This window comes from Hydra viridissima, unplaced genomic scaffold (assembly GCF_058129835.1).
Source record: "Hydra viridissima isolate aposymbiotic clone 2 unplaced genomic scaffold, HvirCarnegie_v1 scaffold_14, whole genome shotgun sequence".
In the NCBI taxonomy this organism is placed as follows: domain Eukaryota; kingdom Metazoa; phylum Cnidaria; class Hydrozoa; order Anthoathecata; family Hydridae; genus Hydra; species Hydra viridissima.
The window spans coordinates 2,662,153-2,674,996 of record NW_028324313.1 but is presented as its reverse complement, the minus strand read 5'-3'; the positions used below and the strand labels follow the sequence as shown (position 1 = coordinate 2,674,996).

Genomic DNA, 12,844 nt, shown 5'->3' with positions numbered 1-12,844 from the left:
CAATAAAAAAGATTAGATCTTATCCCGAATATACGTAAATTAGGAGTGGATAAAGTAAGATTATGCAAGGATTTACTTTACAAAATGAATCTTAATCAAATTTTGTTGAGTTTTTACCGTTTTTTGATCATTCTGAATCAATGCTCATCGGCGTTCAGTTTTTTAGTTGAACATATCGCGAGGTTAGAATATTTTGTTCAATCTCCAAGTTTAAATGTTGGGAGAAAGTTTTTGGTTTTTTCTAAAAGTAAAAATTGTTTAAAGTTTTAGCTTTAATTTTTAAAGAAATAATAACTTATACTTTAAATAATTTTTATGTTTAAGCAAATTATTTAGAAAAAAATTTATAAAATAACGCGTATTTTAAAAGTTATCATTATTAACTAAAATTAATAACTCATTTTCTCCCAACTTTTAAAATAGGAGATAGAACAAAATAATTCTAACCTCGCGATATTGGACATTTACAACAAATCAAAACTACAAAAATTTATTGATATTTTTGTTATGACAACGTTATATTCATAAGTAACTTATTACTTTTGAAAAACTTATGAAAACATAAGTTTAACGGGTTAAACGAATCGAAACACTGCGTTAAACCTTTGATAATTAGAAACAAAATAATATCAGGTTATCGCAATAATATCGAGTTATCGCAAATACTTTATCTGAACATATAAATTGAAGACTCCAGGGGAAGAAACGGCAGGGTCACATTTTTTCATTTTTAGATAAATCATTATTAAACTTTTAAACCTTTATAAGTTTCGAAGTTTTAGGAAAATTTAGAAAAACTTTAGATATGCATCAAATCGTTTATTTGATTTGAATTCAAATACAAAATATGCTATCATGGTTAGTAAAGCTAGAAAGTGTAAAAAGTAGAAACTTTCAAAATGTGACCCTGTCGTTTCTTCCCGTGGAGTCTTCAATTGTTTTAAATTCAAGTTTTTTCAAGCGACTGATGTAGTACTTTTTATTTGTTTAAAAAAATACGCAAATGAGGAAAAAACAAAACGCAGGTGCTCTACGTAAGCTACTACATTTTTTTGCACCGAAAGTATTTGTTATCCCCACAACGCTTCCATGTTGGATGAATTTTTTTACACAACCAAATGAAGTTTGCATTCACGTGCGTTTATTCAAATAAGATAGAGGCTAAAGTGCTTAGAGATTTAGAATCTAATAGACTTGTTTATCACAAAATTACGTTAATTTTCGGAAAAGCAGCTTAAAGAAAAAACTTTAACTTCGATGTAAATCATTTATTTAATCATCGATTGCAGGGCCCTCAAATGAATAAATTGGCATTCAATTAATTATAAGGGAAGTCAAAGAAACTCATGTTTTTCAATTATTAAATTGAAATATTTAAAAAACATTGTCAACAAAAATTAATCATGGCAGTTAACAAAATGACGAATAAGATTGACCATCAAAATCGGGCCGAATAAAATAAAGAATGTAGATGAAAAGCCATTACGCCTGCAACAGGAACCACTTTGATAATTTTTTAGTTTTAAAGTTAAAATAATAAGTCTAAAATATCAGAATTGCTACAAATATAAAGAATTTCTTTCTTTTAAAAGTTAATAATATATACAATTATATAAATATTTACATCTATTTGCATAAGTTTTTAAAATACGATTTTTTTCTGAAAAGAAACTTTTTTTAATATTGCAATGAACTTAAAGAGTGTTTAGTATTTATCTTTTTTCGTTGAGCACTTTTTTCAAAATTTTTTCAACATTTTTAATTTTTTGATTACAGTCTTCAAGAATCTTTAAAGAGTGCGAAAATTTATTAATAACCGCTCCTTCGTTCCTTTCTTCTTTCTTTTTATTTGTAAGCGTTCAAACTCTTTATTTTTAATTTGTAAACTAATTTTTATTAACTCAAGCTAACACAGACCAAGAACTCAAGTGTGTAATTACCGAATGTTAACAAACAAATCTGTCAATGTTTCATTTTCCTGTTCTAACTGTTACATGTTTTGATATACGCATTGCTACCGTTTTCACTGAAGCTATTCTACCAAAAGTAAAGAAATCATTAAAGATTATTCCCTTCTAGCGACATCGGTATACGGTCCAGTGTTGAAAACGAGAGAGCAAAATCATGGGCGTCGCATTTCTATTAAAATAACTAAACGTTTTGCTGATAAACCTCCCTGTAAAGGGTTTGTTTGGGCAGGAGAGTAAAGTACGAGAATCATCAAAGATAAACTTGTTTTATCACTTGCCATTTTTTGTTGCTAACAATAGCAGGTGGTGCGTTTTTGTTTAAGTCAAAAATGACGATGCTGTAGTGAAATGCAAGACCGTAAAGGGTGTTCGCTTGAGGATCATAACCAAGCAAATCCTGTATTTCTAATGGCAGAACTAAAAATTATGAATAAAAACTTTAAAAACACGAAACTTTTTAAAGTATGGAAGCAAAAATTCCATGGGAAGGAAAAGACCTAAACTATGGACGAAGAAAGGGCAAAGCAAAAAGAAAACTCTCAAATCTACTTACAAACTACTCGACCCGAAGATTTTTCCGTTTGATAACAGGGGGCCTGTTGCCTAGAATCAAAACAAATTTAAAAAATATCCAAGAAAATTATAAACGTAATATTATATGGAACTTTTTCAAACTTATGCAGAGTGTTTGATCTTAATATACACTTCAACCTCTTATAATATATGTTCTTGTAATTTTATATTTTTATTTATTTATTATAATAGCTTTTTAAATATTACCTAAGTGTAACTGGCAAGCATTTGTAAACAAAACGTGCTGTTTCAATTTTAGTGCTATTTTGATTATTGTAGCTCCACTTAGGATGGACCGACGTGTTGTCTATAAAAATAAAATAAAGCTTGAAATGGATTTTAGTAAATTGTTAATTGAAAAAATTTTTTTATATTTTACATGCATTTATGATGCTTAAGCTTCTGGTTTGATCGAAGTTTTCTTTCTTTCTTTTTTTTTTTTTTTTTGATGCTCAAACTTTGTTAAAAGATAAATCACGAAAAATTCTTAAAGTGATTTTTTTTTTTTAATCCAGCGTAATTTGAATATTACAAAATAGCTCTTCTTATTGTTAGGATGAATTATGATAAGGTAGTAAAGTAAATTCAAAAAAATACCTCTCTTGTTTAACTTTTTCGTTCGTTCTTGAATTATAATTTTCTGAAAGGATTGCGTAAATTGGTCATTATTTATTCCTATCCACCAGATTTTCATCACAATTATAAAAGCATTCTTTCCTTTGAAAATTAAATCTTCGTTTAATACATAGCTTATCGAAAACTTTAGAAGTGAGTCGATGTATATTTTACGAACCTAAAGTATTTATTTAACGATACTTCATCTTGATATGTAAGTAATGCAATTTACTTCAAAACAACAATGCAGAGGGCGGTTTCTTTAACGAAAATCCTAAATGTTTTTTAAGTAGAGAAAGACAAATTAAAACACAAATATTCGCTTTAATTTTCCCCCTTCGATTACTGGACTAAAATTCATGCTGGGATCTTGTTTTACAATGCTTTCAAAGCTTAGTTCCCTGTCAGGATTGAAAGAAATAGTCAGATTTTCAAGATCAGCAGTGCAGTCGGAAGTCGTGGTTATCTTGACATCAACAAAAATATTCTCACTGTAAGGTAAAATAAAATAGTGAAAATAATAGATTGATCTTCAACCATTCTTAAACTCTTTATTCCTTCAGTTACCCTACGAGTTTTGTCAGTCATCGCCATCTTTATTGCCTCTCACGCATTTGTCGTATCATCGTACCCTTGTAGCCTCTCACGCACTTGTTGTAAAACTGACAAAATGTATGACTGTTACTTAAATTTCAATATTGTAAGCTTATCCTGCACGCATCTTTTTAAATTTTGTATTTTTGTTTTAAATACTTAGTAGCTCTTAAGAAATTCTCATGTACCTTCGAGATTCTAATAATATTGTAAAAAAGCTCAAAAACTCAAAGTAGAATTTGATTGGTACTCATATAAGAACAGCATATTTTAAGAGGTCAGCAAAATAAAATAACAATTCAGTAGGCACATACTCATTGATATTATACCATCACTATTTTATAAAATATACATGCAAATAGCTGGTATCAACAAAATAATTATTTGCAATTTGGGGCCTGTATTTCAAACTCTACAGACAATTAAGAAAGATGTCTTGAGATTTCAAATGTCCAGCAGTAAGCAATTAAAGTCCAGCAGTAAACCAATGAAGTAGGCAATAAACCATTCGTTTTAATATAATCTACTAGTTCCAAGATGTGTTGAATCTCTTTACTTCATGTACTCTTTCAGTTTCCATATTAGTACACTTAGTTATAACAAAGATGACATCTTCTGAAAATAATACTCAAAATGATTGCATTGGAACTTCAAATGACAAACATGGAGGTAGTAATGCTTTGTTTTCTGACCCTCAAATTAAATTTGTTGTGACCCGGTGTCCTTCCAGACAGTTGAGGAGAATGATAACAAGTTCCGTCTTTTGTTACAAGATGTGCTTCACTAATATTATTAGTATTAAAACGATCTTCAAAAAGATACTTATCGTAGATTTCTTCTTCACAAACATTATGACTATGATAAGAGTTATTACTTATATGATAAGAATACTCATCGGTTTCTCCATCAAAACATTAAATTCTGTATAAAAACACTCCACTTCAGCTACTTCACTAATTTCTTTTTGGCTTAAAATCTAATTTTCCATTTTTTTTTATTTAAAAACAATACGCGTGCTACATAAACGCCAAGTTCATACTGATCGTATGAGAGCGCAGCTTAAATGTCCTGGGTCGAGTGATAGACTATTAAAATTTTTTATTTATTGTACGTGGTAAAAAAAAATTTCGATGTTTTCAATGAATTTTCTGAATAAAAGCATGATTTTGAAGGAGTAAAATGGAAAAAAAATGAAATCTGAATAAAAGCATGATTTTGAAGGAGTAAAATGGAAAAAAAATGAATTCTGAATAAAAGCATGATTTTGAAGGAGTAAAATGGAAAAAAAAAAGAATTCTGAATAAAAGCATGATTTTGAAGGAGTACAAAGGAAAAAAAATGAATTCTGAATAAAAGCATGATTTTGAAGGAGTACAAAGGAAAAAAAAATGAATTCTGAATAAAAGCATGATTTTGAAGAAGTAAAATGGAAAAAAAATGAATTATTTAAATTAAAATACCAAATTAAAGAATAAAGTATCCAAAGGGCCTTAGAGGGGCCAAGGATATATTAATGGTTAAACAGCGAACAGAGCCAAAAATGTAGTAAGTGGATATAATAAAAATCCAGTTTAGAACATTACTGAGCCCTTTTTTCATTCAATATTTTTTTTTAAGAAAATTACCCTTCGGATGTTTTTTTTTTGTTCAGAGGCAACTGATTCTTTCTTTCAAAGTTATTTTTATTTCGTTTCTTCATTCCTTGTATCATTATTCGTGATGCAGTGGATTTTCAATGTAAAATGACAACAGCTCAGTATAGTGATTTCAATACAGAGCTGTTGTCACAAGGATGATAACAGTTTTTCGCTTATTGACTGTTTAAAATTAACTTTGGTGAATTAAATTTTAATCTTGTACAGAAAAACCAAGACAACACAAACTTGTGCTTCGTCCAGCATATGATACAACTCACCTGATAAAAGCAAGATGTTGCAAAGTTTGCTGGACTATCTATACAAATAGCGATACTCACCACATTGCCCAGTTCGAAAAAAAAAAGTATTGCGGGTCGGGTTAACTTATGGGTTGTGAATTCTGTTTTTGGCTCAAATAGCTATCCAGAGCGCGTTTTATCAGGTTATGTTACCGCCATGACTACTAGGAAAAGCGGATTCTGAGCCATTGATATATTCCTATACTTAAGCCTAGCATGCAAGATGGTGTCGTGTTTTTTTCTCATTTCTAAAATAATTTGTTTTCCGCAATGTTAAGGAATGGATCTGATTTTGTAGTGTCCGATGGCTAGCGTATGTATTCCATCTTCCAAGATGAATCTTTTGTCGTCGTTAGCGCTGAGTGCGACTTTGTTGATTTCTTCAGTGTAGACATCGTGAAGATGTGATCGTATAACGTTCATGGTTGCAAGTTTTTCTTTCTTGTTCATTAAGCAGTCGTAATAATCTTGATGCTCTATTTTATTTTTAACAACGATCTTCTTGACTCCTTTGCATTTTTTCTCTTCTTTTTCATGGGTTTTGTAGGAGTAGAGTTTCGGTCGAAGCCCAACAAACTCTTCAATTTGTTCACCAGCAGCCTCGTCCTTGAACATTCCGATAGCTTTTTTGTTTAAACCAACCTTGAAGCCAACGTTTTGAATGGCAGGATGGTCTTTAGGAAAGTCGCTCGTGTCAAACTTGCTCTCCACGTCTGCGGTAATGTCTTGATAAAAATCATCCGTTTCGATTTCATAGATGAGCGAGTCAGTGTCAGTCATGAGTAGTTTCGCGCTATCTCTGTATTTAGGCTTGATGTAGTCGTAATGATGCTCAAACATGAGAGTTTTGCTTATGTCTAAGACGCTCATTCCCAAGTAAACAGGCTTGTTGTAAAAGAGTTTTGTTCTTTTCATATGAACCGCGATCAGGTTTTCATCAAAAATGGTGTTTCGATCATAATTAGGTTTTCTTGACAATTTTAAGACTTCTTTTCTAGTGGTGATAAGCCTAACATCAACATGCTTTTGAATATTCTCCATTGTTTTTCCAAACATGGAGTTGTTCATGAGCTTAAAAAAGTCCTTTTCAAACTCGTTTTTAGCTTCTGCTCTTAATTTAGTGTTTAGATCAATATACTTTTTCATAAAAGGCTCTTCTTCAAAGGTGATACCACGATGAATTTTGGTGATAATCAATCCCATTCGTTCATAAAGTTTTAGGTTTTCATGGTGAATGACATATTTTTCTTTGTTGTTTAAATTGAGAACGAGCTTGTCGACTTTATTAATTTTTAATCTTTCAGGAGCCAAAGGGTAGTCATTATGTAAATCGTGTAGACTTTCAGGATAGGTTAAATCGACTTCGAGAATACAAGGCATGGATTTCCAATTGGAGAATTCATCCTCAGCCATCCATCTGAATCCTCTAACAGGAAGAGGTTTACACATAGCCCAACCATAAAGATTATTAGCGTCTAAATACTGAATGAATTTCGAAGGTTGTGAAGGATCGTACGAGTCTCCCATGTATTTGTTGTTAGCAGTTCCATGTCGTTTGGAGATCATGCTAATTCCACCGCGTATCCCTCTTTGAACCATGAGAAGCATATCAATATTGGTTAGAAGCTCTAACTGAATTCCAGTTAGTTTTAACATTGCATCCCAAGCCAAACCGGGTAAGGTGTAATACCAAAGAGGGTCAAGCCTGTAATAGGTACGACACACGTCTCTGAAATTTTCAAAGACATCAGCAAGTATCAAGACGTCGGACACGTTGTACAGCTCGTGGTAATCTTTAAACGTTTCACATCCAAATACCTTCCAAACGTTTTCAGCATGTGCATAGTCTTCTTTTTCTATTTTAGTGTCGTTTACTTTGGAGTTGAATGCTTCGATAGGAGGTAATTGTATTTCGGAAAACTTTTCAATCGAGTCTACCCATTCGTAAGGGTAAATACCTTTTCCTAATAGCAAATCTCGTTTTGTTCCGCTGAATAGCGAATTTAGATTCTTACACATGATATCTCCTTTTTTAGATCTTCTACAAGCGCAATCTTCACAATTTGCTTTGCATTTGCATTTTTTACCTTTTTTATCTATGCAGCTCTTTTTACACGTCTTTGGATCTAATTTTGAGCACTCATCACACAAATCTTTAACAAGGTTGTCTGCCAAATCTTTTAGTGAGCTTGACATGAACCTGTAGCTATCAATAAACCTTAGCTCTTTCCATACTTCCTTTAGTTTACCTTTCTTATTAGTAAATTCTCTCACTTTGATACTTTTTGTGAAGCTGATGTATTTCTCATCGTTGTTGGGTATGCATTTTAATTTCCCTCCTAATTTTTTGATGAACAAATGTGACAAATTGTGAAAAACGACAGGTATGAATTTTGGAATTTTATAATTCAAGTTGCATTTGTTATGAGCAGCTCCACGATACTTTCCAGTCAAATGGCAATGGTCTAAGACTTTATCACTACCAAGATCTTTTTCGCAAATATGACATTGTGTAGCCTCTTTAAAATTCTTTTTATCCTTAACAGGCATCACTCTCTTTTTTATTAAATCAATCTTGTCGAAAATCTTTTTAAGGTCTGTTTCAAGACTGGTGATAAACTTTTGAGCAACGTCATCCTCATCGCTTTCTGATGTGTACATGACTGGTTTTCCTTCGTAAAGGTTGTTGTCAAAGCATTTGATATAATAGCAGAAGGAGCTTGGAACGTGCTTTTGATATTGTTTGGTGTATGACTCTTTCGAATTCGGTGTGCAAGTGTTAACAGGCTTGATGAAACTTTCAAAGTCTGCGTATACAACGTACGGAACCTTCATAGACTTGTTATAGTTTTTAAACTGAACGGTTGTTCCTTCTTTAGGAAGTTCGATTCTTACTGAGGTGTTATCATAGCAGTATTTTCGATGCTGTTGAAGCTTTTCTTCCTGGTCATAACCTTGCAAGCAATTTCGACAATAATGTTGTTTTCTTTTTGTTTTTGATGTTTGCGCAGACAATAATCGACTCAAACTTTTAATGAGACAGTAATGGTCAGTGTCTTCGTTTGAAATAAACAACAAATCAACACAATGCTTTCGATCGGTAAATTTAGATATTCGCAAAGGGTAAGGTTTTTTATTTTCATACCCAAAGACGTTGATGCTGATGTCGAGATTATTTTTCTCAAACTTGCCTATTTTATTAAGCTTTACAGGAAACTCCATTCCATCCCAATGTAGCTCTTCTGATTTTAGAACCAAGTCTTCATCAATTCTTCCGTTATGCATATTTTTCAGATTCAAAGCTCTGGTGACTGACCATTTAAAGCATTGATTGTCGTTGTTTTCCATGTTGATAATAGCCTTTTTGTCTTTTAGCTCTTTAGACAGCTCAATATAGGAAGAACCGCTGATAGGTTCATAATCAGTAAAGTTAATGTCCATTCTTAAAATCTTAGACATGATGCAATTGGATCCCAACGCATTGTATTTGGTGTTACTTTCCAAGACTTTCTCTTCCATTTCGCTTATTAACGTTCTTACATCTGTAGCTGCTAGAATAATCTCTGATCTTGATGAAAAGGTTGCTTCCCGAGTCACTTCTTCACCAGTCATGATGCTTACAGATTTCATTTCGCACGTTAAATTAATTCTTACTCTAGTGTTTCTTTCTCCTTTCATGGTTTGAATAGCAGACTCTCTTACCAAATTAAAAAAGGCTGCAAGGTCTTGGTAATGAGAAGAAGGTCTATAAGAAAATTGTCTAACAGATCTCTCCGCTGAATGTTCAGTTAACTTGAATTTTATTTTATAAGGTTTTGACGCAATAGGTTTATACACTGTTTTTAATACAAGTGACTTGATAGACTTTATCTTTTCATTGATTTGTTCCACTGATTCGCTTACATTCTTCTTGACTATTTCAGGAACGTAGGGTTCTACCCATTCTTTAATATCATTAAACTTAGTTTTAACATAAGACGCCACACTTTTTGTAACTGCCGTCAGACTTGAAAATAAAGGTCTTGGTGGAATGACTGGTTTGGTGTCATGACAGGTGATGAATCTAAAACCTGCTCATCAAGGATGTGATTTGAAGCAATGACAGGTCTTTGAATATTAGGATTTTGCAAATGAATTGGTTTCGGAGCAATAGGAGGTTTTACCACAGGTCTTGGTGGAATGAACAATGGTTTAGGAGCAATGACAGGTTTCGGAGCAATAGGAGGTTTGACAACAAACCTTACTTTTGTCGGCTTTATTGAAACTTTAACAGCTGGTCGAACAACTCTAACCACGCTTTCATTAACAGGCAACGGTCTTGCCTCAGTCGTGCGTCTACGTGAACCACTTCCAATGATGGTAATATTTAAAGCTGTAATGAGATCAGCTTTTCTCATTCTTGAGGCACCTTTGATATCATCACGACCTTTAGCCATCTCTCTTAATTCTTTTACAGTCACTTTGGAATAGTTTCGATCTTTTCGATCATTAACAGACTTTTGACCAATGATGGGTCTTGCTGTTTTAACAGCCTCAACAAGCTCTTCCCTAGTCATTCTGGTATATCCTTTTATCGCTTTTTCTTTAGCATCCCTTCTTAATGATGCCATTGATACTTTTCGATCTTTAACAGTTTTACTTTCCATTTTTATTACGGAAAGATTTTTGTTTAAGCTGCTTTCAGTTTTTCGCTCTTTGGCGGTAGTTTTTGCTTTTTGCTCTTTAGCATCAGTTTTATCACCCATTTTATTAAGGGAAAGAAAATTTTTTTCGATGCATTCAAGTTTTCGCTCTTTAGCAATTAATTCTGGTTTTGAAGAATAGATACTCATTTTTATTATACTAAGATTTTCTTTAAGTCAATTCAATTTTTTTTTAAATCTTGGCACACTTTCAGCATATTTTCTTCTTCGAAAAGTTTTTACCGTTTTTTTAATTCTCCCGTGAAAAGAATTAAAAAATTATTTAGAAAGACGTGAATACATATTTTTAATCTCTCTAATATGTTCAGTGATTTTACGACAATTATTACGTCCGCTAGCATTTAGTTTCCAATTTGTTCCTATCAGGAATTTATTACGCAGATCAATGTCTTCTTTTATATTTCTGATCACTTCTTCAAAAGGTGCTACTTCAACCATTTCTTTGAAAATGATTCGATGTTCCTTTGGAAGTTTTCTTATGTTTTTTAGAAATTTAAGCAAACTTTTTGATTTAGTCGTATCAGAAGTTGACTCAAAGCTATCATCAAGAGCATTTAAAAGATCATTCTTTTGCATGCTTTCCATCTTTTTATTTATGTCAAGAATTTTATTTAAGTCAATTTTTTAACATGACAAAAGTTAAAAAATCAATTTTGCTGCTTTTTACGTTTTTCAAGCTTTTCAGAATTTAAAAATTCAATCTTGATTCCATTATCCACCTTTCCATCTCGACGCTCTAAATATCTCCATCCACGTCCAGTTCCTGCCATCGCTTTGTAAAGAGACTTGTATTCTACCACCTCGCCCGTTTCAATGTTGGTTATTCTCACAGTGATGGGTTTTTTCTTAACAAAACTAAGCCATTCCCATTTTGGATCAACAGGTTTTTTTTCTTTTGGAGGAGGCTTTACTTTTTTTTCTTTTGCTCTTTCTAAAATCTCATCTTTACTGATCAAATTATTTTCAACCGCAAGCATCATCAACGTTATTAAATCAACTGCTGTTTTACTAACGCCGTTTTCATTCAACAAATTTTTAAAATACGATGTTGTATATCTCATTTTATTATACCAAGATTTTTTTTAAGTCAATTCAATTTTTTCTGAAAAGACATCTTAATAAACAGCAGTCATGTTGGTTCCGTCTGAAACAAATTTAAGCAGTTTGTCAGAAATAACCACTGCAAAAATAACGGTATTTGCAATAGTTGAAGTTCGAAATTTAAGGTTTACCACTAATTCAGCTGTTTCCGACGTCATTCTTTCTTTTTGCTTGCTGATATCCACAAAGAACAACGGATATAATTTTATATATTCAAGCAAGCTTAACCCAGATTGACAAACAAGTTCATTTGTGCCGTAATATTTTTCATCAAAAGAGAACGCATCTGAATAAGCCATAACCACTCTCTTTTCTCCAAAATTCAAGTCGTAATTGTAATTTGGATACTTTATTCCATTAACAGTCACGTAAAAATTGCTAACATCACAATGGTCGAATAGTGACGGATTAACATTTTGACTGGAATTTCTGTTTGTCTGAAGTCCGAACACGATAAATCTTGGAATGCTTTTGTCAGTGACTCTTCCAAGCGACCAGGTAAATTCTGTTTGTCCAGCTGGAATAAGTTGCCTTTCACATTTGTTTGATTTATAAGCCACTTGAATGGGAATTTTTTGAGCTATTAAATTCATGAAATCAGTCTTTTTCGAAATATCCAATTCAACGCGAGGCATATAAAGTCTGAATTTTTTAAGGTTGATCATTCCTGCACTAACGCTCTCCGCTCTATAAATCGCATCATCACATTCTTTCTTTGTAAAGGTGATGGTATGTCTAAACCCATAGACAACTTTGTCATAGGTTTCGCAAAAGCCAAAAATGTGCTTCAACGGAATTTTAAACGAAAAAGCTCCAACGGATGTAGTGTCTGCAAACAAGTGGTCTCGTCTAACATTGAATCCTGAATTTCCAACAATATTTGATGCATCCATATACCACATCTGTTTTAATCCATCAGCAAACTGAAATCCATAAGGATATTTCATCAATCCAAGTATGGTGGTGGCTGGACCTGGATACATCACTCTTTCCACTTGCTCTCCCGACAAGTCATAAATCACATCATTAAACAAATACATCAAAGCATTGTTTACCAAGGCAATGTTGTCTTTAGCATCATAAAAGGTTCCATCGCTCTTTTTCAACACTCCTTCAATAAGAATGTAAGCCTCTGATGGTACTGTTTGAATCGATTGGCAGTCAATCTCAAAAGTAATCGTGCCTGAAGAATTTAAATCGAGATTGGTTGGAAGGTACTCAAAAAAATCAACTTTTTCAATACCAATATCATACTCTGGGTTCTCAGTAACTCTTAATCGCTCAGTACTTATCATTTTTTATATAATAAAATTTTTTTAATTCATTTCAATGTCTCTCATTGCAAGTTTATA

The 12,844-nt window shown here is 32.4% G+C and overlaps 1 protein-coding gene across 1 annotated transcript; it reads right to left on the bottom strand.

Annotated features, from left to right (window-relative positions):
* Positions 1-1,755: 1,755 nt before the first annotated feature.
* On the bottom strand, positions 1,756-5,304 carry LOC149878815 (uncharacterized). The gene is made up of 5 exons (XM_090071528.1): positions 3,472-5,304; positions 3,141-3,336; positions 2,751-2,850; positions 2,524-2,573; positions 1,756-2,387 (listed from the first exon to the last, which is right to left on the bottom strand). The coding sequence occupies exons 1-5, from the start codon at positions 3,517-3,519 to the stop codon at positions 2,221-2,223; spliced, it is 561 nt and encodes a 186-aa protein (XP_089927654.1). The 5' UTR covers positions 3,520-5,304; the 3' UTR covers positions 1,756-2,220.
* Between the last annotated feature and the right edge of the window lie 7,540 nt (positions 5,305-12,844).